The sequence below is a fragment of the Equus caballus genome, chromosome 11 (assembly GCF_041296265.1).
Source record: "Equus caballus isolate H_3958 breed thoroughbred chromosome 11, TB-T2T, whole genome shotgun sequence".
NCBI classification, from domain to species: Eukaryota; Metazoa; Chordata; class Mammalia; order Perissodactyla; family Equidae; genus Equus; species Equus caballus.
In genome coordinates this window covers 20,768,964-20,792,451 of record NC_091694.1, presented here as the reverse complement: position 1 = coordinate 20,792,451, position 23,488 = coordinate 20,768,964, and the positions used below count along the sequence as shown (strand labels likewise).

At 56.7% G+C, this 23,488-nt stretch overlaps 2 protein-coding genes across 3 annotated transcripts; both read right to left on the bottom strand.

The window, feature by feature from the left end:
- Positions 1-632: 632 nt before the first annotated feature.
- On the bottom strand, positions 633-19,095 carry KCNH4 (potassium voltage-gated channel subfamily H member 4). 2 transcript variants are annotated; one of them, XM_023652513.2, is made up of 17 exons: positions 18,697-19,095; positions 16,608-16,841; positions 16,146-16,292; positions 15,892-16,019; positions 14,820-15,063; positions 14,323-14,480; positions 11,013-11,220; positions 9,777-9,971; positions 9,123-9,322; positions 7,190-7,439; positions 6,349-6,593; positions 5,665-5,703; positions 5,119-5,471; positions 4,737-4,843; positions 3,790-3,860; positions 1,903-2,611; positions 633-862 (listed from the first exon to the last, which is right to left on the bottom strand). In XM_023652513.2, the coding sequence occupies exons 1-16, from the start codon at positions 18,770-18,772 to the stop codon at positions 2,216-2,218; spliced, it is 3,051 nt and encodes a 1,016-aa protein (XP_023508281.1). In that variant the 5' UTR covers positions 18,773-19,095; the 3' UTR covers positions 633-862; positions 1,903-2,215. The 2 variants fall into 2 exon arrangements, with proteins under 2 accessions (XP_023508281.1, XP_070083355.1); XM_070227254.1 differs by having other exon boundaries at positions 1,899-2,611; positions 18,697-18,914.
- Positions 19,096-21,456: 2,361 nt separating this feature from the next.
- On the bottom strand, positions 21,457-22,864 carry HCRT (hypocretin neuropeptide precursor). The gene is made up of 2 exons (XM_001917375.5): positions 22,740-22,864; positions 21,457-21,916 (listed from the first exon to the last, which is right to left on the bottom strand). Exons 1-2 carry the CDS (start codon positions 22,758-22,760, stop codon positions 21,545-21,547), a joined length of 393 nt encoding a protein of 130 aa, XP_001917410.2. The 5' UTR covers positions 22,761-22,864; the 3' UTR covers positions 21,457-21,544.
- Between the last annotated feature and the right edge of the window lie 624 nt (positions 22,865-23,488).

The window sequence follows — 23,488 nt, the reverse complement described above, 5'->3', positions numbered from 1 at the left end:
ATACTCTGGAGCCTAAGCTGGAGAATCAACCTCTCTGGAACAATCTGCCACGAAACTGCCCACACCTAGTTCCATCTGGTCACCAGGGTGCCTCTTTCTAACGGCATCCACAACCCCCCCGCCCGACCCCCCACGCAGAGATCATCAGAGAAGTGAAAGCTGAGAGGCAAGAGAGGGTTTAGGTGAGCAAAGGGGATAGGGCAGAGAGGGATTCCTAGCAGGTTCTTGGCTGGTGACAGCTCTTCCCCAGACCCTGCTGTACCTAGCCTGCAACAGGTACAGGATAGGTGATACAGGATTGGTGGGGAGTCCTTTGGGCCACTTTTCCAGGACTGGAGGTGGGCCTGAGCCAGGACTTTGTCCCTCCCTCATACTGTGTCTGAACCTGTGGCTGTGACTGGGGTGGGGGGAGGAGAGGCTATAAGGGCCCATAGTGACTCATTAAGGTTTCTGCCTCATCCCTGGGGCCCCTGGTGGCGTGAATGTAGTGCCAAGTGGATTGGTTGGCGCCCTTGCCCTTTCGAGAGACAGCAACAGGGCCCTAGGGCATGGTGGGGGATTGACTGCTGTGCAGGCTCCTCCAAAGCCCTGGGGCTCTCAGACCAACCCCCAGAAACGTAAGAGCAAACAGCTACAAAAATAAAGAATTTATTTCCTATCCAAAAGTGAGCCCAGGTTGCTGGGTGGTGAAGGAAAGCTGGAAACCAGGGTGAGTTTGCAAGAAGTCAGGACCCTGAGTGAGACCATCTTGGAAGGAGGGAGAACAGGCTCGGCTGAGGTCTAGGGGCGGGGAAGGGACAGGGAGTGCTGCTGGGACTGTTTCAAGTTGCTGACAGCAGAAGAGACCACCTTTGGTGACAGCCTGCAGAGAGATAGAGACAGAGATGTTGACAGGCCCAGGCCAGAGGTAGAAATATACACTGTAGGGCCCAAAAAGCACCCACTGGGGCACAGGAACCTGGGAGCCACTCTAAGGCAGGGATTGCAAACTCAAATACCCACAGAGATCAGACAAAGAATCCAAATGAGGGAAGCTAGGTGGGTGTCAAGAGATGATGGAGAAACATGGGGACTGCGAAGAAGTGGAGAGTACAGGCCCCATCTAAAGAAGACAGTGTGGGGCCGGCCTGATGGTGCAGTGGTTAAGTGCGCACGTTCCGCTTCGGCGGTCTGGGTTTGCCAGTTTGGATCCTGGGTGCGGACATGACACTGCTTGGCAAGCCATGCTGTGGTAGGCGTCTCATAGAAAGTAGAGGAAGATGGGCATGGATGTTAGCTCAGGGCCAGTCTTCCTCAGCAAAAAGAGGAGGATTGGCAGCAGATGTTAGCTCAGGGCTAATCTTCCTCAAAAAAAATAAATAAATAAAGAGGACTGTGGCCATCTAACACCAGCTAAGTATTGCCACGTGGGATGTTGGCCCAGGATTGCCAGATCTTCCAAATTTTTTTTAGAGAAGTTGGAATATCTGGATTTTTATGTGAATTCTCCTGATTTTTAACATCAGCAATTCATTCATATTTTGAAAAGAAAAATGCTGTGAGAACCAAAGAACACATATCTGGGGGTCCTCAGTTTGTTTCCTGTGTGGACGGTAGGATGAGATGAGCCTCTCCAGCCTGGGCTGATAGTGGGAGGCCTAAGAAATCTTGAGTTGCTCCCATGCCAGTCAGGATCTCAAACCTACCGCTCTCGAGACAACAGCGCTTTAAGGTCTCCAGCAGAGACCCAGGGGCTAGGACAGAAGACCTCACAATATCACCAAGCAATCTCTGCAGTGGAATCTGCAATCTATCTCTCTTGCTCTAGACATCAAGAGCCTGCCTGCTCTTGCCTCAGTCTTCATTTCCCAGCCGGATCTGGGGCCCTTCCCCATCCCCTTGTCCTCCCCCATGTCTACCTGCCTCCAGGTCCTGGAGAGAAAGCAGGACATCTCGTCTGCCCAGCCCAATGGCCACCGTGGTCCACCTCATGCCTGTTGAGTTCCACGGCCTCAGGTGCTTCCCCTCACAGAGGAGGAGGATAGGGGAAGGTTTGGAAAAGGGAACAGGGTCAGAAGTGACCAGGCTTTGTTAAAAAGTCCAGAGAATCCAGAGCCAACCAGGCCAGCTGGTGGCTGCTGACCCAAGGCAGAAGGCCAGGGGGCCCAGCCCCTCCCTGGATGGCAGGCGGCAATGGCAATGCCTACCCCAGACAGGCCTGGGCCTGGGGCCGGGGTCAGTGGAAAGTGTCTGATCTGGACCGGAAGCTGTGCCTCCTGAGGCTTGGGGTCAGGGGTGAGGCCTCTGGCACTGGGGAGGGTACCAGAGGGTCAGGCTCTGAGGGGTAGGGGGACAGCACAGAAGGTCTCAGGTTGGGGGGTGCAGCCCCCGTCTCTGCTGTCCCCACACTGGCTGGGCAATGGACCTCAGCAAGAGTGGTATCCTGGAGGCTAGGCCGTGGTCCGGACAGACAGGGAGAGATGCATGGAGGCCTCAGCTGGGGGCAAGGAGGATCTGGGGGCCAAGCTGAGACTGTTGGGTGGCCTGGGGGACACAGCCTGGCCTGTAGCAGGCTCATCATGTGACGAAGCTCCTGGCTAAGCTGAGACACTTCCTGGTTGAGACGGGAGATCTGTTGAAAACACATCAAATTGTTTCCCAGGTGCCACAACAATCACCACCCTCCTTGATGCACCCCCCTCTACAGTTTACAAAGCTCTTTCGCAACCACTCTCTGCTCATAGCCACCCTAAGAAGAAGGCAGGGTAGGGGTTATTTTTGTCTAGATGTAAATACCCCAGCCTCTTTCCAAAAAGGATTTGGGGCAGCAGCTATTACTATTTCCCCCTCATTTTTATAAGATGTAGAAAAATGTGCATTTTTCAAATTTCAGGGGAGTACAGAATCAACTAAGAAAATTGTTAAAATGCAGATTTCTGGGCCCCACCCTACACATTCCAAATTCAGTGAGGCCCAGGAGTCTGCATTTTAACAGGTTCTCCAGTTGCTGATAGACGCTCAAGTTTGGGAACCACTGGCCTAGACAAAATGTGAGCAGAAGCAGAGACTGACCCCACCCCAAGCCCCAGGGCCCGCCCAGCCCAGGTCTGCCCCCGGGGATGCCTGATGTTTATCAGAACCCAAGGAAGGCCCTCCCCCAAGGGCTGGGCCTGGCTGTGCTGTGGCACATCTTTGAGATCCCTGAGGAAGCAGGAAGGCAGAGCCTCAGCGCACAGGATCTGGGCTCTTCCTGACCAGGAGTCAGACATTGGGGTCCAGGTTCCCCAGGCTCAAGGCCTCTCAGCCTCCCTGTCCTTGGCCCCACAGGTCTGCTTAGTGCTCATTTCCCAGGGCTGGGGTAAAGGAAAGGACTGGAGCATCCTGACTTGCTGAGGGGCCGGTCCCTGTAGGAGAGAATCCCACGGTGGTGGAGAGAGAAGAGCCCTTCTTTTCAGGCTGGACAAGCTGAGCAGCTAGGAAGGAGGGGAAAGCAATCGTCACTGAGCACTTACAGTGCGTCAGGGTACCAGAGGGTCAGGCTTTGAGGGGTAGGGTTAGGGACTGGGCCAGGCATGTGTGCACTCTCATTTCTTCCTCACAGCTCTGGGAAGAATGTATTATTTCCCCCATTTTTAGATGAGTAAATTGAAGTTCAGAGTGGTTGTAGGACTTGCCCAAGGTCACCCGCTAGTGTGAATATCTGAATTCAGGACTCTGGCTCTAAACCCTGAAGTGCTCTTATACGAGGCACAGCTCTGATCCCAACATGATATTCCCAATGCCGGAGGGGAGGATCCAGCCCCAACCCACCTCCTGGTTCAGCCTGCAGACCTCCTTCACCTCCTCGGCCTCAGTGGTCAGTTCCCGGCTGGGCCTGGTCCCTGCAGGCAGAAGGGGGCGAAGGGATGCAGGGTGAGTGCAGGGAGCAGCTTAGGCTGGGCCCCCTCCTGTCATGGGGCAGGCAGAGAGCAGGAGGAGAGGAAACTCCAGGGTCAGGATGATGGGAAACCCAAACCCCTCAGGCTGGTTTCAAGAGCCTATAACTTCCCCAGGCCCTCCCCCTGTCCCCCGCCCGCCCCACCCAGTCCTAAGCACAGACCTTCTTTTTTTTTTTTTTAAAGATTGGCACCTGAGCTAACAACTGTTGCCAATCTTTTTCTTTTTTCTTTTCTGCTTTATCTTCCCATACCCCCCCCGTACATAGTTGTATATTTTTAGGTGCAGGTCCTTCTAGTTGTGGGATGTGGGACGCCGCCTCAACGTGGCCTGACGAGCAGTGCCATGTCTGCGCCCAGGATCCAAACCCTGGACCACCGCAGGGAGCACGCAAACTTAATCACTCGGCCACGGAGCCGACCCCAGCACAGAGCTTCTTTGGTATCTGAACACAAGGTACTCTTCTTGTCATGCCTCCATGCCTTTCTACAACTGCCTTGCCCCTCCCCTCAAACTCCTACCCACCCTTTAAGACCCACTTGAGTGTCGTCCCCTCTAAGAGGAAGAGTGAGGGGTGCCCTCTTCTACTTCAGAGCCCTGTTCTTGTCTTGGTCGTGGTACTTAGCCCCCTGTTCTGGAATGGTTTATCTGAGTACACAGGCATCTCCCCCACCTGATGGGGAGCTCACTAAGAGTGTGGGCCAGGTCTGGTTCATCTGTGTATTCCCAGCATAGCAGCTGGCACATGGTAGGCCCTTTCGACATGTGGGATGGATGGATGGATGGGTGACTGCAAGCTGAGGTCCACTGCGGGCCCTTACCTGTAGGAGGGGCCTGTGAACGGGGCCTAGGGTGCTCAGGCCGCCTGCTGAACCTGAATGTAGGGGCCTCTGCTGTGCTGCCAGAGTCCTCAATGCCATCCACTATCCTGGGACGGGGGCAGTGGTCATCAGTCCCATGGGGAGAGGGACAGGGCCAGAGCAGAGCAGCCGAGGGTGAACAGGGGCAGCAGCGCCAGGGAGCTGGGGAGGAGCAGCGGTCATAGAGGGTGGGGTTGCAAGCTGTGGCAGATCAGGAAGGGTGGGGTGGGCAGATGGGGCAGAGACAGGGAGAAGCACTGGCTGGAATGCTGGGGACAGAGCCCAGAGAAGGTTCTGGAAGCCAGCAGGGGTATGGGGAAGGCAGAGGAGGCTGGCGTCTCACCGGGGACTGAGGTCCGGAGGTCCAAAGGTTCCCAGTGGGGGAATGAGAAGCTGGGGGGGCTTCCAGGCAGCAGAGCCCCTGGGGGGGCCAAGAGGGGAGGGGCTGTGGCCCTGGCCAGCCAGGGCAGGGGATGGGGACGGGGACAGAGAAGGGGAGGACACAAGGGCTGAGAATGGGGGCAGCTCCTCGCCCAGAAGGCTGACCAGAGAGCCCCGGGGCCGCGCTGGGCTGAGGTTGGGCAGCAGGATGGGCCGGCGGGGCCTGGAACTACCCCCGGGCTCTGCCCCAGCCTCAGCCTCTGTGATGGATGGCAGGGTCTTGTCAGAGGAGGAGCCGAGGCTTTCCGAGTGGGGCTGTGGGCAGAGGGGCAGCTGATGTTGCAGGACGGTGAATAACAGGCCTTTCATTAAGCGACGGCCTTCACTGGTGGCTGCCGCTCCCCATCCCCTCTCCCTTCTCCCAGCAGCGGAGAAGCCAAGGAAAGGTGCCCCCACTCACGGCCTCTCCCCCATGCAACCTCAACCCCACCCAGGAAGGGAGTGTTACCTGGGAGAGGCGAGGGGATCGGGAAAAGCGGCTGAGGCCCTGCGGGGACATAGGGGGTTCAAGCTGACTCACACCTCTGCACGCCCCTGGGACAGCACCTCCTAGTCCCACCCATCAGTGTTGCGGGGTTTGAGAATGTGGGGCCTTTCTGTGGACCTGAATCAGAGACACCTCCGACTCCGACTCAGAGAAATCCTGAGTGGTAAAGTCAGTCTGAAAAGCAGTAAAAGACAAAGGCCTAAGGTGTAAACTGTAGATCTGGCCCAGAGCCTAAACCAAAACAGGCTCAGGAAACACTTGGTGAGTGGAGAAGAGGAAGCCCCAGGAGATGGTGCCCGGTCTAGAGAGGGACTTCACGGAGGAGGGGCACACAAGGGAGATTGTTTCCAAAGGGAGGGTCCTTTGAGGTATCTGGAATGAGGCTGAGGTGTGGCCAACAGGAGATGGGTCAGTAGAGTTGGAAGTAGAGGTAGTGAGAGATGGTCCATGGGATTGGGTAATGGCCAATGGAGCAGAGTCAGTGGGGTTGAAAGATGTTAAGCATGGAAGGGGCAATGGAAGGGGGTTGACAGATGATGTTTTCAGGGTGGAAGGAGAAGCATGAGGCTCTCTCTGGGGCTAGGGGAGGTCTGCTTTGAAGGAGAGGACCTTGGTGGAGATGGAGGCCATGATGGGTCTACATACATTGGTGTCAGAGCCCTGGCGCAGGTTGAAGGTGAGGTCCCGGAGCAGGCCAGCCCGGAAGGCAGCCCCGTACTCAGGATAGAGCCTCAGGACCTCAGCCAGCCCTCGGCTGCTCAGCTGCTGCAGGCCACAGTAGGTCAGTGCCTTCACATCAGCGCTGGTCTTCAGCACGCAGCTTGGCCCTGCTCCTGACCCAGGCTCCTGCCCCGGCTCAGGGATATCTGCCCCAATCAGGTCCCCTTTCCCTGTGGATAAGGGATGGGGACAGTCAGCTTGGGCAGGGGGACCAAGAGGATATCAGTGGGAGATGATTAATGGATTTGAGGGATGGCCAGTGTTTGGAGGATGGTTGAAGGTGGGTCAATCAATGGGACTGGGTGGAAATAATCAATGGGTTCAGAAAAGGTTGGTGAAGAATGACTGGTGAAGTTGGGAGGCAGTCAGTGGGAGATGTCAGTAAGGCTGGACAAATGATCTATGGAATTAGATGATCAATAAAGAAGGGCCAGAGGGGTCAGTTAAAGAGTAAAGGTGAATGGAATTGAGGGTCCATGGAAAAAGGTCAATGGAATTGGGGGATGTGCAATGGGAAAGGATCAATTCAGTTGGGGGATAGTCACTGGGGAAGGGTTGATGGGTTAAGGGATGGCCAATGGGATTAGGGGATAGTCCCAGTGGAATGGTCAAAAGGGGGTGCTAGTAGGGTAAAGGGACCAGAAAGAGTACTCCTCAGTAGGAATTCCAGATATCCACTGGGGGTATCCCAGTCCCTGGATTCCTGGCCACTCCCAAGGCCTCTGGGGGAAGGTTCTGGGGTAGGTAGTGGTCAGGGGGTCCTCACCCAGGATAGCCAGCACCATGCTGTCACGGAGCACTTCAAGCGAGCCGGAGCAGACATAGTAATGCGCCTGCAGGGCATCCCCACGACGCAACAGGTACTCCCCAGGAGCGCAGAACGAAGTCTTGATGTGCAGGGAGAGGGCCCGCAGGCAGCCCCTGCTCGCTGCTCCAAATAGCGGCAGCTGCAGGATCTCCCGATTCAGGTGCATAGCAATGTCAGCTCTCAGCTCGTCTGGGAAGTCACGCAGTAACTGCATAAGGGGCATAGGTCATTCTGGCCATCCCCCTGCAGCTGCTACTTGAGTTCTACAAATGTGCTGAGCTGTCTCCAAGGAGAGAGCTCCAACTTGCCCTTTGCTTTGAAGTTACCCATTCCTGACCTTCAGGAGGACTTCTGTGTGTCTAACTTCAATTTTGCCTGTGTGTGGACCTCCCAACCCAAGTTCTGGGTCAGAGACTAGGTCTTCTGTCTGTCCACTGCCCATGGCTACACACACTGGTCTCTCACACACGTGTACTGGTTACTCAACCCCACACATGCAAGAACCATCCCTGGTGGGTCAGCCTTCCACAGGGAGTCAGGAGACTAGAAGTCAGTTCTGCTCTCAAAGCCCTGTGCACCCTGGGCAATCCATTTCCTCTCTCTAGGCCTCAGTATCCCCGCCTGTAAAATGCAGCATTACACTAGACTTTGAACATTACCAATGACCTCCTAGGGGCCAAACTTAGTGTTCACAGTTCCATCCTCATCTTATGGAGCCCCTGGGCCACTCTGGCACGTTGACCTCTCCCTCTGTTCTCCCACCTCTCTGACTGCTTCTTTCCCATTTCCTCCCCAGGCTCCTCTTCCTCAGTGTAGCCCTTGGCTCTCTTCTTACTTTTCCTACTCTCCCTGTATCATGGCAACCAGCTCCATGGCTTCCTTGCTCCCTGTGAGCCCAGAAGAGCCCTACATCTGGGTCCAGACCTGTATTTCAACTATCTAGGGCAACCCCACCTGGATCTCCCATGGCACCACCATCTCACCATGGCCCAACCCTGGACTCTCATTTTTACCGCTAAGTCCAGTCTTTCTCCTGTAATGCCTCCATCCCTTTGCCCTTTGCCCAAGGCAGAAACCTGGGAGTCACTCCCAGCTCCTCTCTTGCAACAAGCTGATCACCCTGAGTCCCATGGCTCCTGCTCTCAAAAATACCTTCTAGATTCCCCAGGCCACTCCCCAGCCTAAAAATTTTGCAGGACAAACTCTAAATTCAAGACCACCCATGGGCTGGGCATGGCTGCCTCCCCAGCCCCATCTCTTGCACTCTTCTCGCCCTCCTCCCTCCACTGCACTCACACACCAGTTCCTGAAGGCTCACTGAACTAACTTCAGTTCCCTGAACCTACTGTTTTGTGTCAACATTTCCAGACCTGTGTTCTCATTGCTCTTTCTGCCTGGAATGACCTTCCCGTAGCAGGCCGATTTCCTTCTTGTCTTTTCCTTCTCTTCCCCTCTGATGTGCCACTTTCCCTGACTCCTCTAGGCCTAGACACAATGAGGACCCCACTGCACCAGCATCCCTCCAGTACAGTGGAATTCACTGCGTAATTGTTTACCTGTCTGCCTCCCTCACTAGGCTGGTGTCTTCCTGAGAGCAAGGGCTGAGTATGATCATCTCTGAGCAACCTTTGTCCAGCACAGAGGCTGGTCCAAAGCAGGCGTTCACAAAACGTGGGTTGCAGGGAGCATGGCACTAGCTAAGACCTGCGCTCCCTTTCAGCTCCCATATTCTAGTACGAAGGAAAAGGGATTTGGATTTGGGTGGGCTCCTGCCCTCGTGAACAGCACCTCACCTCCCTCGGTCCCATGTGCCCCATTTCAAACCCCGAGAGGTGGCGACCCTTTCCCCACTGTGCTGCCAGGCAGTAGACACAGGTGCCACGCGCCCTACCTCGTTGGCGTCGATGCCGCTGTTGACGGCCCATGTGGTCTGGAAGTACTCGAGCATGCGCTGCTTGAGCGTCCGCGGCAGGCGGTGCACGCGGATGAAGTCCTTGAGGTCCTTCATGCGGCTGTGGTAGAGCGAGCGGCGGGAGTACATGCGCTGGATGATGGCTGTCACGTTCCCGAACACCACTGCGTGCATCAGTGCTGCAGCGGCGGCAGCGGGCAGCTGGTCAGGGGCGGCCACCCCTCCCGCCTCCTCGCCTGCTTCCAAACCCACCCTGCCCTGGACGGGCCTCTGGGTTCCTGAGGAGGGCCAGGAGAGTCAGTGGGCTCCTGCGTGTCTACGTGGTACCAGGAGCTGGGTTGGGCCGGGGAATAGAGGGTGGTTCCGAGAGGGGTCAGAACTAATGCTCCTCTCATGCCCCCTACCCCGCAAATTAAGTCGTGAACTTGGGTTTCCCCACCCCTTTGCAAAAGGCCACGCCTGTTTGTGGCATCCCCCAGGGCCAGCATGTAGTAGGTGCTGAAAAAATATCTATGAATGAATGCACGACTGTCTGGACGTGGGTGGACACCTTGCCCTCTTAGGGCCTCAGTTTCCCTGTCTGCATGCGGGGCTTAGCAGAGCCACCCTGCGGCTTGGCAGGCCCGGCCTCACCGCCTATGAGCATAGTGCAGATGGAGAAGATCTTCTCCGCGTCGGTGTTGGCACACACGTTGCCGAAGCCCACGCTGGTGAGGCTGCTCAGCGTGAAGTAGAGCGCAGCGATGTAGGCGCTGCGCCGCGACGGGCCGCCCGCCGAGCCATTGACGTAGGGCACCTCTAGCCGCTTGCCCAGCTCGTGCAACCAGCCTGGGGGTGGAGGAATGCAAGGAGCCCCAGCTGCGAGAGAGGTGGAGAACTGGGTTTCCCTGCACTGCCTGCGCTTGACCTTGGGCAAGTATTTAGAGAGGCAAGGGAGGTTTGCACAGGCTGGCACCGGAAAATCACGGTGAACTGGTTACAGTCGCAGTCCAAGAATTCCCTACACTACCGACTGTTCAGGGGCCCCTTCAAGTCTCTAATAATTAGTTTATTGAGCACCTCTCGTGCACAGGGCGCTAGGACTTGACCCAGCCAGCCATTCTCCCTGCCCTGGTAAAATTACAACCGGAGGAGAAAGAGTTGTGAAATACATCATTACAGGTGGGAGACGAGCTACTAAAAGGGAGGTATAGCGTGTCCTAGGAGTCATCGTGTGTTAGGGTGAGCCAGCCCAGTGAGGGGTGGGGGTAGGGTGCTAGAATTCCTGAAGGGCTCCCTTAGGACAGAGCATTTCAGTTGAGACTACAAGGAATAGAAAAGTCCCCTAGGTGAAGAAGAGAGGGAAGACAAAAGGGAAAGGTTCCAGAAAGGAAAACATATTCAAGGGCCAAAGTGAGAAAGCAGCATCCCCGGGGTGCTGGAGGGAGGCCACTGTGGCTGTACACAGGCAGCATGGGAGAAAGGGCAGCCAGGTGGGTACAGAGAGGGCTGCAGGATTATTTAGGGCGTGCACTGTGTGTGGACTTTATTTAGAGGGTGGTGGGGAGCCACCGGAAGGGTCTAGGTGGAGGTATCGCTCCCTCTTCCCAAAACACCCTCCTGACCATCAGTGTTTCCCATACTGTATTTTAATCGCCTATTACTGATAGTGCTCCCCTGCTAGGCTGTGAGGTCCCCCCAAGGCAGAGCCCTTGTCTTCAAATCAATATTCCCACGCCTGACCCGGAAGGAGCTCAGTGCATGTTTGCTGGATGAATGGTGGAATACGGGGTGGTGGGTGTGGCTCCTGGTGGAGGCATCTGCTTGGGGGCCTGAGTGGACAGGGCAGGTGGATGGGTGCTCAGTGAAAGCCTGGGGTCGGTGGCTCACCGATGTCCCAGAGCAGCGGGTCATTGGCCTCCATCTCCCGGCGCCCGATGACATACCAGACACAGGCCATCCAGTGGGCAAGGAGCGCAAAGACGGACATGAGCAGCGTGAGCACCACAGCGCTGCACTGGGAGTACCGCTCCAGCTTCTGCAGCAGCCGCAGGAGCCGCAGCAGCCGCACGGTCTTCAGCAAGTGCACCAGCGATGTCTGCAGGAGTGGAGTGGGGAGTTGTCAGCAGGCACACCTCCTGACAGCCCTCACGGCCCCCATGTCCCCTCCCAGGGCCTGGCCACCAGATGCCCTGGAGCCAGGGGAAGCTGCAGCAGGAGAAACATCCCTGTTGTCCTGAGAAGGTGACCAAGAAATGCAGATGGGAGAGAATAATACTAACACTAATAATAGCTAACACTGAGTAAGTGCTTACTGTATGTGTCAGACCCTGGGCTAAGTATTTGTAGTCCTCATAAAATAATCTATCCTTCAGTCCAATTATCGTCATCATTCCCAGACTGCAGATGAGTAAGCTAAGGCTCAGAGAGGCCAGTGACTTACTCAAGGTCACAGACCAAGGAAATGATGGAGCTGGGACTCAAATCAGGGCTGACAGGGCCGGCCCGGTGGCGCAGTGGTTAAGTGTGCACGTTCTGCTTCAGTGGCCCAGGGTTCACCCGTTTGGATCCCAGGTGCGGACATGGCACCACTTGGCAAACCACGCTGTGGTAGGCGTCCCACATATAAAGTGGAGGAAGATGGGCATGGATGTTAGCTCAGGGCCAGTCTTCCTCAGCAAAAACGAGGAGGATTGGCAGCAGATGTTAGCTCAGGGCTAATCTTCCTCAAAAAAAAAAAAAAAATCAGGGCTGACAACAAAGTCTATTTGTTCTACTCTCTCTTAGCACAGTGAGCTGATGGAGGTCAAAGGAGGGCAACAGGCTAAATGACCTCTGGCCCCGCTCAAAGCCCTCAGGGCACGACTGGCAGTTGGATGAGAACTGGTTGTTAGAGATGACAGCAATTGTGATGGGAGTGGCCCCTTGAGGACTGGGGAAGGTTTAGGGACCTTTCCCCTTGTGGTCAGCTGCAGATGAGCAGGTCGTGCTGAAATGTTGAGGGAAGGAGAGTGGGGACCGAGGGAGCCTGGGCTGCGAGGTCTCAGACCTTGTGGGGTTAGGTGGGGATCAATGGGGCCAGTGGCACCCAGTAAGGGTCCTGCAAATGTTAGCTAATATTAGCACTACAACTGTTTTCATTGTGGTTATTAATGCTTCAGTTAGCCCTTCCAATCTTGGAGATGGAGGGCAGGTGGAGGCTTATCTGCTCACTACTACGGGTGGGGGCAGCTTGGAGGCTAGGGCTGGGGGCTCTGGGGCAGCGCCCGGGGCACTTGGTATGAAGGTCCTTCACTGTCCTTCCAGGGGCCTCCCGGAGCATCCTCTGTAGCCCTAGCCCTACACGCCTCCTGAGCCACCTCATGCCATTTCCTCTAATTTTAGGTGAAGGAGCTGGACAGGAGGTGGTCCTGATTCCCCCACATGGACCCTCCCCAGGGCTTACTGCCTGCCTCCAGCTCCCAGAGCTCCTGACTCCAAACTTGAGTGCTTCAGGGCTTCCCCTAGTCACCTGCCCTTGGGCCCCACTCCCTTGGGGCCCTCCTCTCCTTCTCCTTGGACAGAATGTCCCAGGGCGGGCTCCTTCAAGTCCACAGCTCTGCCAGTGCTCCCTCATCCTCTGTCTTTGCTCTGCCTCCCTCCAGCCCCGGCATTGCTCCTCGTCTTCCCTTGTGGCTGACCATCCACTCAGGTACCCTGCTTTCCTGGGTATGTTGGAAGGAATACTAGGCTAGGAGTCTGGAGATCTGGTTTCGGTCTCCTGCCTTCCACTGCTAACTGTGTGACCTTCAGCAAGCCACTTAACCTCTCTGAGCCTCTGCATCTACCTCTGATAAAGAAGGATAAGAGAATCTGCCCTGAAGGGTTATTGTGAGGCTTCTTTGTGATGACATGTGTGAAAGAACTTACTTAGTAAATTGTAAAGTGCTCCTGAAGGTACCAGAGGAGGAGAACTGCCTGGGAGGTAGGAGAGGGGCTCTCTGCCGCTCTCCCTCTCCCTCAGGGACAGCTGTCTGCCTGGCTGACACAGCCTGGTGGGCACAGGGGTCGGGGGGCACTCACGAGGAGGGGTGGGGAGCTCTGCTGGGAATGGCTGGAGCCTCAGGGCAGACATACACACATGCACGTGTGTGGGAAAGTGCACACACGTGTACACAGGCAGGGGAAGAGGCCCACAGCCCGTTGGCGGCTAGTTAAATCCGGCTGCGTGTAGGTGGTTTCCCGCTATAGCTAAGTGTGGCAGAGAGCGAGCGCACAGGGAAACTGCTCTCCACCTCCCCACCCAAGAACCAAGGGGGCCTGGGGACACAGGGTGGCACTCTCTCACCCCGGACTTGAGAAGACCTACCATCTGCTGGCTGGGTGCAGAGCTGAGCACTCAGGGCACCTCTGGCAGCCCCAGGGAGCTGGGAGGACACAAGTCCTGGCCCTCTCTGCCTCCAAATCTACCTCACAGCCCCTACCTCCTTGTCTTGGCTTACTATGCTCCCCCAAATGCTCTCTCCTCATCCTGCCAGCCAAATCCTACTGTCTGTCTAAAGTCTGGCTCTGCTCTCTCCTCCCTCAGGAACGCTTCCCAGGCCACCTTAGCCTCTGCCTCACTGGGGTGGGTGCTCTGGCCTCCCAGGTGCTGGCCAAATTTCAGATCACTTTTGCGCATGCCCATGTTCCAGCCTGGAACTCCGAGGTCAGCTGCTTCGTGCCCAGCCCCCACGCAGCAATACCTGGACCCCATCTTCCACTCCATTTACCTCTTCTCTTTCTGCTGTGCCCTCCAGTAGTCCTGCCCCCTCACCAGCTTAGTGTTTGGCGGCTGAATCCTTGTGCCTTTTCCCCACAGTGACCATGCCCCACACAGTGCTTTGCAGACAGCTAAATGCTCATCAGTTGTTTGTTAAATAAAAATGTGAAAAGTACCACTCATTTGGCATCAGATCAACACCGCCTTGGTAGCCCTAGTTAGCTTTTCATTTGTCTCAGCTTCCGTCGGAGATTGGGAGCTGAGCTCCCCAAGAGCACAGACCCTCTCAGCTCTTTCTCAGCACCTCGCCTAGAGCTCTGCCCACAGCAGGTGCCTGACAAATATTCGCAGATGGATTGATGGGAAGGACTGAGTCTGGGTTTGAGGTCAGTCCCTTAATGGGAGACACTGTGCTGAAGTTGGGAGGCTGGGCTGCATGGTGGGACACGAGTCACTCACCACCGTGATGTTGAAGACGTAAAGCAGGTCAAAAGGCAGAGCGGCAATGAGGTCAATGAAGAACCAGGTGGCCAGGTAGTGGAGGCCAATGGAACGAGGAGCAGAGACCACCTGGCCAGACTGGGACACATAGGTGGTACGGAAGTTCAGGATGATATCTGGGGGCACAAGAGGCTGTTACTAGGGGGCCTCAGCCTAAGAACTCCAAGGGGCAGAGGAACTGGGTAAGCCAGGAACCAGCCTTAGAGACCCAGAATGGAGCTGGAGGCAGAAATGGGGAAGACAGATTGGGCTTCTGGCTGGTCCTCAGGGAGAACAGGTCTAAAGGCTGAAGGCTTCAGGGTCAGGAATGAGGGCACATGGATCATTAGGACTTAAAGATCCAGGAATGGATGGGCTCTGAACACCTGGGTCCTCCAGGCCCAGCATGGAGCAAGGCTTGAGTGAGTGGGTCCCTCCAGCCCACCCACCAGGGTATGTAGGGCAGAGGGTCTGACCCAGGATGAAGAGCATCTCCACAACGATGTCGCTGACAAGGGTGTGTCGGGAAGTTATGGGGGTGTCATCATCATCCGAGAAGCAGACATTGTAGGGGACGGTGACGGCAACGTAGAAGGTGGCGAGGAGGATGAGGCCATCCCAGACAGCCTTGGGGACGCTGTAGTGGAGGAGGAGGCAGCGGGACCCCCCCACGGAGGCCACCTTGTACTCGGGCACTGATGGCTTTGGCTCAAACACGTTCTAAGGGGAGAGGGGTGGCGGTTGGGGACTCTTGGGGGAAAGAGGAGCCAAGGCTAGTGGGGAGGAGAGGCAGGGGATGGGGAAGGGGGGGTGGGCACTGCAAGCATGACCATGAGAGGAGGGAGAGGGTCAGGAGATGGTTCAGGGGCTGGCACCTGACACTTCCTTCCTCTGCCGAGCTACTGCTCAGGCCCCCTTCTGAATCAATCATGTTTTGTGGGGGATATTTATAAGGCTTGACCTTCACCCTGCTTGAGAAGGAGATTATGACAAATCAGGCACACAGCCTAGCTTGAGAGGTCACTAACTTCTCCCTCAAGTTCCTTTTGGGTTCTGGGGGCCCAAGTAGAGGATGGGTATACCCCAGGAATGAGGGGAAGCTGGCACGGCACACCCCATTCCCTGTAGCCCTAACAGCCTCTACAGAGGGTTGGAGACGCGACCCTATGGCTTTATCAGGGTCCTAGGAATGGGACACAGGGCTGCATGCCACACTGCCAACAGGGGATTTCCCCCTAGGACCACTGCTTGTGATTTTACCCCCCATAATGTACCCTGACGACACAAAGGTAGGTGATGTAACTTCTGCTAGAACCCCACCCTTGCGATATCCTCAGAGCAGAGTAATGTCAATCACAAGGCAGCAAAGGAGACGGGTATGAAAGATGTGAGGGGACATGGGATAGAGCAGAGAGTTGTACGTGAGAAATGGGCAGACAGAGGAACAAGCCTCTGGAGGGAGACCAGACAAACAGGGAAACAGGGAGACAGTAGCAAGGGTGCCTCAGAATTAAGGCTGGGAGATGCTGGGGTAGAGATGGGACTCACATTACTGGTTTTCATGCTTCCCTGGCCCCGGCGGCCAAAGTGGCCAGTCAGTCGGCGTAGGACGGTACGGCTCTGCCTCCTGGCAGATCGAAGTCTCGAGCTGGCTCCCCTCCTGCCAAGGGAGTTTTCTGTTGGGAAGAAGGGTACAGAGATAAATGGGTGCTCATCTCATGAGGCTGGGTATGGAGAGGTCTTGTGTGACCTTGGGTGAAGACCTCTGACCATTCATGCCTTTTCCCCAGACTTGCAGTTACCATGATTACTGTCCCCATGGCCTCCTGGGGGACCAAGTCCTGGGCTTCCACTCTGAGAGATGTCCTTGAAGGAAAAGAGGAAAAGCACGACCTCCCCCATCTCATTCTTGATGGGCATCATATCCAGGAGGCACCAAAAGGCAGAGCCTGCAGGTGTGGGGAGATGGGGCAGAGGAGTGAGCAGCCTGTGGCATCCCTCTCTCATCCACCTTGGTTCCTGGCATAGTCTAAGGGCTCGGCAGAGGTTTAGAGCTGGACAGAACCCCCGAGATTATGTCAGCCAACTCCTTCACCTTCCAGATGGGAGAACCAAGGCTCAGAGAGGGTCAGGGATGCACTCAGTGTCACACAGACAGCTTGTGGCAGTGTGGAGACCAGCACCCAGGCTTCCACTGTGTTGGGTGGACTCTGGGTAAGGCATAGGGTCTGGGCAGGGCTGCAGGGTGGGCCAGGCCCTCTCACCATCCTTTCGGTAGAAGCAGATCTCAGCCCGATGCTCCTGATGGCCCTCCAGGGCCTTATGCAGCCTCTGCAGGGCTGGCTCACTGGTCTCTGGACCATAGAGGAAACGGCAGCTGCAGGTTTTCTGCATGACCTCGGTGCGGCCGTAGCCTGTGAGCTCGCAGAAGCCGTCAGAGCAGTAGACTATGGGAAAGCCCCGTGGGCCCTGTGCGTTGGCCAGCAGGAAGTTGCTGTCTGTGGAAAGAAGAGGTAAAGGTCAGGTCAAGGCCAGGAGGAGAGCTCAGCCTCCAGGTGGGCAGTACCTCCCACGAGCTGTGGTCAGAGATCACAGAGACAGAAGCTTCCGAGGCTTCCACGTGATTCCTGGATCTCCCTTTTGGATATTCTGAAATGAGAGTAAGAAGAGATAGGCAAAAGGACAAGGACTTAAGGGTGGCCTGGAACTGGGACAGGGACTACTAGGAGCTTGGAGAAGGAATCCCAAGAGGTCGTGCTGTCTGTTCCCCTGCCTTCAAGCTAGTAGGAGGCAGCCTGGCATAGTGAGTAAGGGCATGGGCTCTAGCACCCCACCTCTGCCACTTACTTACTCTGTAACCTTGGGCAAGTTAATGAACTCGTCTGTGCCTCAGCTTCCTTATCTGCAAAGTGGGGGATAATGTATCTTTCTCACATGGTTGTTGTGAGGGTTACATGGGTTACCTGGGGAGAACAAGTCCTGGCACATAGCAAGTGCTACACTGAAAAAGAGAAATGATTCCCCTACATGAGCACAGCTTTCAAAGCACATCATAGCTGTTGTCCTGTCGTCCTATTAGAGAGTGGACAGGGCAGAGGTTCCAGTGATATCACACCCATTTTACTGATAGGAAACCAAAAGGCAGTGATTATCCAAACTCACAAATCTCCTTTGTTGGGGGAGGGAGACAGTGATGAGTAGCGTCCTCATTCCCTGCCTTCCAGGAAAGGTCTTCTTTTCAGCATTCCTTCAGCTAGTTTCAGGGGGTCTGTCCCCAGGACTCAAAGTCTAACAAGGTTGGGCAATGAAGTTGTGGCTCCAGTAACCCCAGCAGCAGAACCCAAGCTGGCTGTCTCCTGGGTAGGAGGCCACAGGGGGGCTCTGTGGGCCATCAGGGACAGAGTCTCAGCTGAGGGTAGGGCCCTGAGACACAACTAGTCCCTGGAAGCTAGGAGAGGTGAGTGTCTGGGGGTGCGGCAGCTGATGGGGACACCAAGGGTGCCTGAGAGGCGCTGGGCCCTGGGCAGCAGCCTCGTTCTTCCATCCCAGGGCCTGTTGCCCCGGTGATGGGCGCTATGGAAACAAGGGAGGTGTGGGGGGAAGGCGGGTAGGGCCCCGGGAGCTCGGTTTCCGCCCTCGGGTACCGCTCCCCCCACCTTCCAGATTCAGGGCACTGGCCCGAAGAGGGCAGGAGGAGATCTCTCGGCTCCAAAGTAGGAAAGGGAATGGCGAGAGAAGAGGCAGGGAAGGAGGAATGTGGCTGTCCAAGGTGCTGAACCTGGAACCCAAGCTAGGGTGGGCGAGCAAGGAGTTCCCTCCGTCACAAGGACCACCCCACTCCTCCTGCCTCACCTCTCTCTGACGTGGACGGGCCACGATTTGGGCTACGTGACCTTAAATTCAAGCTAGGTCCTGCCGAAGTCTGATCTTTTCTTTCTCTTTTTTTTTCCGGGGGAAGGAGATGCTGGAGCCGTCTGGGAGTAGACCCCGGAGCGCCTGAGCCACTTACTCCCACCTCCGCGTCTCCGGAGACCCCCATACACGCCCCCAGCAGAGCTCTGTCTGGGAGTGGGCGGCTCCCAAGGCCTCTCCTCCGTTTTGCCGCACAAAGAGCCTTTCCTGCCTCCAGTCACACCCCCAACGTCAGTCCCCCGCACTCTTGGCCCTCTCCCCTCCTCCCCTCGCAGGGCGCTCCCAGTCCTGTGCCTTTACTGCAGCTTTGGGAGTTCCTAGCCCCTCAACTCCACTCTCTCTTCGCCTTAGGGTCTCACCACATGCAGAAGACCCGCGCCGGCGCCGAAGGAGACTTGGCCTCCAGTTCGGACCCCCAGTCCCAGCCTCCGCCCCACTCACGCGTGCCGTCGAAGCGGGTGGCGATGGTGTCCAGGAAGGTGTTTTGCGGGGCCAGCAACCCCTTCATGACCGGCATGGCCTCGGGGCTCGGGTTCGAGGCGTAGCGCCGGGGGCGTTCAGCGCGGCCAGGCCGGAGGAGGCGCGCTGCCGGCGGGGCCGGAGCGCCCCATGCGCCCGCCTGCCTCCTCCCCTCCTTCTCGGCGCCGCTGCCGCCGCCTCTCTGCTCCGAACCCCGCAGCTCTCGGCTCGGCTCGGCGCCGCCTCGGTCCCCCCCACCTCCCCACGGGCAGGGTTCTTTCCCCCGGGCTCGGCCCGCGCCCACCACGTGGCCCCGCACGGGAGGGGCAGCCAGCGACACCCTCACGCTTCTCCGCTGCCCTCCTCCGGGAGGGGAGCGGCCCACGCGTGTCTCTCCGGGAGAGAATTCGGGACACGCCCACCCGGAGCCGAGGCCTGAAGAGGTGGGGCGGGGCTTGAATGAGAGACACGCCCTCCTTCCAGGATGGCCACGCCCCCACGCGTGGTTCCCTGGCAGCTCCCGGTGGCTCCTCCCCGCGGGTTTCCCCGCGCGCCGCCTACGCTGGGAATGGTGTCGGGTTCACAGTGCCGCCTGCTGGAGTTCGGATATTCCGCAGCAACCCCGCTCTCTGTGCTCCGGTATGAGACAGCAAGGGTTAAAGAGGCTAGTTTTGCCAATGCGGGGATCTACGGGAAGACTAGGAACTCAATTTCCAGAAGGCACTCCTTCACCCTCGCCTGTGCCTCAGTTTGTGTAGGGCGCACTGGCGAACTCTGCCTCTGAGTACCGCAGGGTGTATGGAAAGAGCTTCGGAGTCCACCAGGTAGAATTCCAGCTCTGTCACTTGCTAATTGTGTGTCTTAGCCTCTCTGAGCCTCACTTTCCTCAACTGTAAAACAATTTGTACCCTCATGCGTTTGTGAGAATTTAATAGCACAATACATACCGTTGGCACACAAGTGCGTCGGATGGCATTTGTCTCCCCCAGTCTCCCCCTTCTTACCGTCTGGATTGAACTCTCCTTCTCTCTGCTGCCATTCAAGTGGAAGAGAGGCTGGAGGCAAGTTTGGCACCAAGAAAGATAGTTTAAAGGTGGGCAGGGTCAGTTTGCCAGTCTCCAAAGTGGACTTTGATCTCCATCTTCTCCAAGACAGAACCAGTACAGCAGCAAGAAGAACCCAGGGGAGACCAGACATAGGACGTTTTCATTACGGAAGCAGAATATTACTGGGGCTGCTCACTGTGGCGGCTTAGGGTGGCTGCTTCCTGGAACAAAACAGCTGAAGGCAGTGAGATGGGCTGGGGAGAAGGCAGGCTGGTGCTCCTCACCCTCTCTCCCCATGTCCGAGCCCGACATTGTCTGTGATGTTAGATTGTGTAAAAGTGCCACATTTTTCTCTGCCTCTACTTTTGGGTGTTATATTAGTTTCCTAAGGCTGCTGTAACAAGGTAGCACAAACTGGACGGCTTCAACAACAGAAATTTGTCGTCTCAGTTCTGGAGACTGGAAATCTAAGATCAAGATGATGGCGGGCAGGTCGGCCGGCCCGGTGGCGCAGAGGTTAAGTTTGCACATTTCGCTTCTCGGCGGCCGCGGGGTTCACCGGTTCGAATCTCCCGGGGGCGGACATGGCACGGCTTGGCACACCATGCCGTGGTAGGCGTCCCACATAGAAAGCAGAGGAAGATGGGCACGGCCAGACTTCCTCAGGAAAAAGGAGGAAGACTGGCAGTAGTTAGTTCAGGGATAATCTCTGGCCCCCGCCCCTGCCCCCGAAAAAAGATGACGGCAGGCTGGGTGGGTTCCTCCTGAAGGCTGTGAGGGAGAATCTGTTCCATGCCTTTCCCAGCTTCTGGTGGGTTGCTGGTAATCTTTGGGGTTCCTTGGCTTATAGATGCGTCTCCCTACCTCTGCCTTCATGTTCCCATGGGTTCTCCCTGTGTGTGTTTTTGTGTCCAAATTCCCCCTTTTTATAAGGACACTAGTCATACTGGATTAGAGGCCCACCCTACTCCAGTATGACCTCATCTTAACTAACTATATCTGCAACGACCCTATTTCCAAATAAGGTCACATTCTGAGGTGCTGGGGGTTAGGACTTCAACATATGAATTGGGGGCAGGGGTGGCACAATTCAACCAGTAACAGATGTGTTAGGCTAAAGTTGCAGGAACATTTTTCCCCATCCCTGCTTAAGAACTTCTCATGACTCCCAGCTACCTGCAGAATAAAGTGCAAAGCCTGGTGGTTTGTGAGGGCTTCCTCAATCCGGGGTGCAGGAACCTAACCGTCTCGCCTCCGACGCCTCACCGCTCCCCACCTGCAGCCACTCTAGACGATTCATGTTGAAACTCATATTCCCTGCCTTTTCGGCAGGCTTGGCTCCTACTTCTTCTCAGCCAGATTCTGCTCCTCTGTGTGCTTTCCTTGCTCTCCCTCCCCTCCTGTGTCTCTCCGTAAAGACCCTGATCCCGAACGACTAGTAGAGTATCGGAGGACATGTCTGTCCTGCATCCTCCCCTCCAAGCATGCACACGTGCGGTTCTCTCCGCACCCCAGAGCCTTGCACGGTTCCTTGCTCTGGGAGCTCCCTATCCAAGAGTGTCTCGGGTTCAACGACGCCCAAGCTGAGATGTCCTAGAGCCGGGCTGCTAGACCCTCCGGCTTTTTATAGTTCGCAAGACTCTCACGCCCTCTGGAGGGCAGGACGCAACCGCACAGGAACCGAGACCAGCCACGCTAACGGAGACTCGTCTTTATTGCCCTTTTTCTGGGGCTGACAACGAACGGGCAGAAGGGAGAGGGCAGGACAGGGCCCGAGCAAGGGCTTAGACCCCGGACCGCCCCTCAGGCGAGACAGACGAGGTGGCCGAGGCGGGACAACGGCGCCCGGGGCAGGGTCGCGGCGCTGGCTCTACGCCTGCGCGGCGGCCCATGGTCAGGATGCCGGCCGCGTGGTTGCCGCTGGCCTGCAGGAGGCGCTGCAGCCGGCCGTGGAGGCCCGGGGGCCCCGGCCGCCGCTTGCCCAGCGTGAGGATGCCGGCCGCGTGATTGCCCGCGCCGTGCAGCAGCTCGTAGAGGCGGCAGGAGCACGTCTTCTGGCGGCAGCAGTCGGGCAGGGGCTGCGCGGCCGCCCCGGGTGACAGCAGCGCGGGCGGCAGCAACAGCAGCAGCAGGAGCGTTATGGCGGCCCAGGGCACCTGGAGAGGGGGAGACAGGGCTCTGGGGTCTTCCTGTCGCGCCCGCATCCAGCCCCTACGCCCAGACCCTGCCCCGCTGGCTCCGCGCTCCTCCCTCGCTGTCCCTTAGTTTTTGCTGCCTCTGCCCAGTGCTGTTTGAAGGGCTCCTGTCTGTCTCTTTTACCTGCTCATCCTTCAAGACCCAGCACAGCATCTCCTCCAGGAAGCCCTTTGAGGCCCCCCCTGGGCGAAATGAATCCCTCTCTCCTCTGGGTACCCTTAGACCATTGTACCTCATTAGCGCGCTTACCACTCCACCCGAAAACAGGCTTGTGTGAGTCTGTCTGCGCCGCCAGTCTGTACCCTCAGGAGAACAGAGGCCCTGGTTCGTCCCCTCCCCACAGCGGGCAAACACGTGCAAACCAAGGACTGGCAGGATCCCAGCTGTCATCTTGTCTGCCTGCTCCCTTTCGGGGGAAACCGAACTCTGGCTTTGGACCAGTTTCCTACCCTCTCAGGGGGCACAGCTTTCTCACCTTTAAACTGGGTATTAGATAATCCCTACTGTGCAAGCCTGCTGGGAGGATTAAACGAGAGGACAGGTGGAAACTCGGCACCTGATACCAGTAAGTTCGCAAAAAATGCAAGATGGTAGGAGAACTGGACATAATCCAATGTTAGCCAAGGCAGAGTCTCCATCAAAGGTCCACCCGTCCCCTGCCTCAGAGCCATGCCGGAAAAGACCAAGAGCAGAGACACCTTCAGCCTTTCTTCCAGCCCCCTGAGCTAGCACTCTCATTACCCCCTGGTATGATGAGTCAGCCCTCCATCCCTGGGTCTTTACCTTCGTAGAGGGAGGGTTCATGGCTTCTGGAGCTCAGAGTAGGGAGCTGGGAAAGGTATTGTCTGCAGTGGTCCAAATACCCAGGAACTTTGAGGCCGTCGACTGCGACCTGCTACCAGGGGTCTGGGGTTTATAGTGCTCTGAGGTGGTGGGGGAGAGACGGACACTTGCGTCCACTCTGGGGCCAGACAAAGGCAGGTCTAAGATTAGCCTCCCACAGGGGGGCCGTCTCCAGGCTGGGCCCAAGGAATGGCCGCCAAGGCACTCAGAGGCCGGAGTTGGATCTCTGTGCCCCTGGTCCCCGCCTTGTCTGTCTGCCTGCTCCCTGGAGATTGGGCGGTCTCCGGGCACTAATGAGGCCACCTTGCACCCAGGAATCTGGGAGCACAAAAGAGGCCTTGGCGGGGGCACTGGCCTGGGACAATGCATGGGGGGCAGCTGCTAATTAGGGGCAGGAGAGGAGGCAGTCATGAGACCTGCTCTCCACAGGGTGTGTGTGTGGAGGGGGAGGGTGGCCAGGCAACAGGCCTCTCCCCCACTGCTCCTTGTCCCTGCCCCCGGGTCTGTCAGCCTTCAGGGCTTTCTTTCTTAATGGAAAAGCTTCTTAGCTGGCTCTCCATTCTCCTCAGCTCTCTCCTTCCCTCCGCCCCTTCCACCAACCTCCAAGATGGAAAATCTTGAAAACTGAACATGGGCAGTGGAAGGAAAGCAGCTGAACTTGGTGTTATCCTCTGACCTCCCAGCTTCCT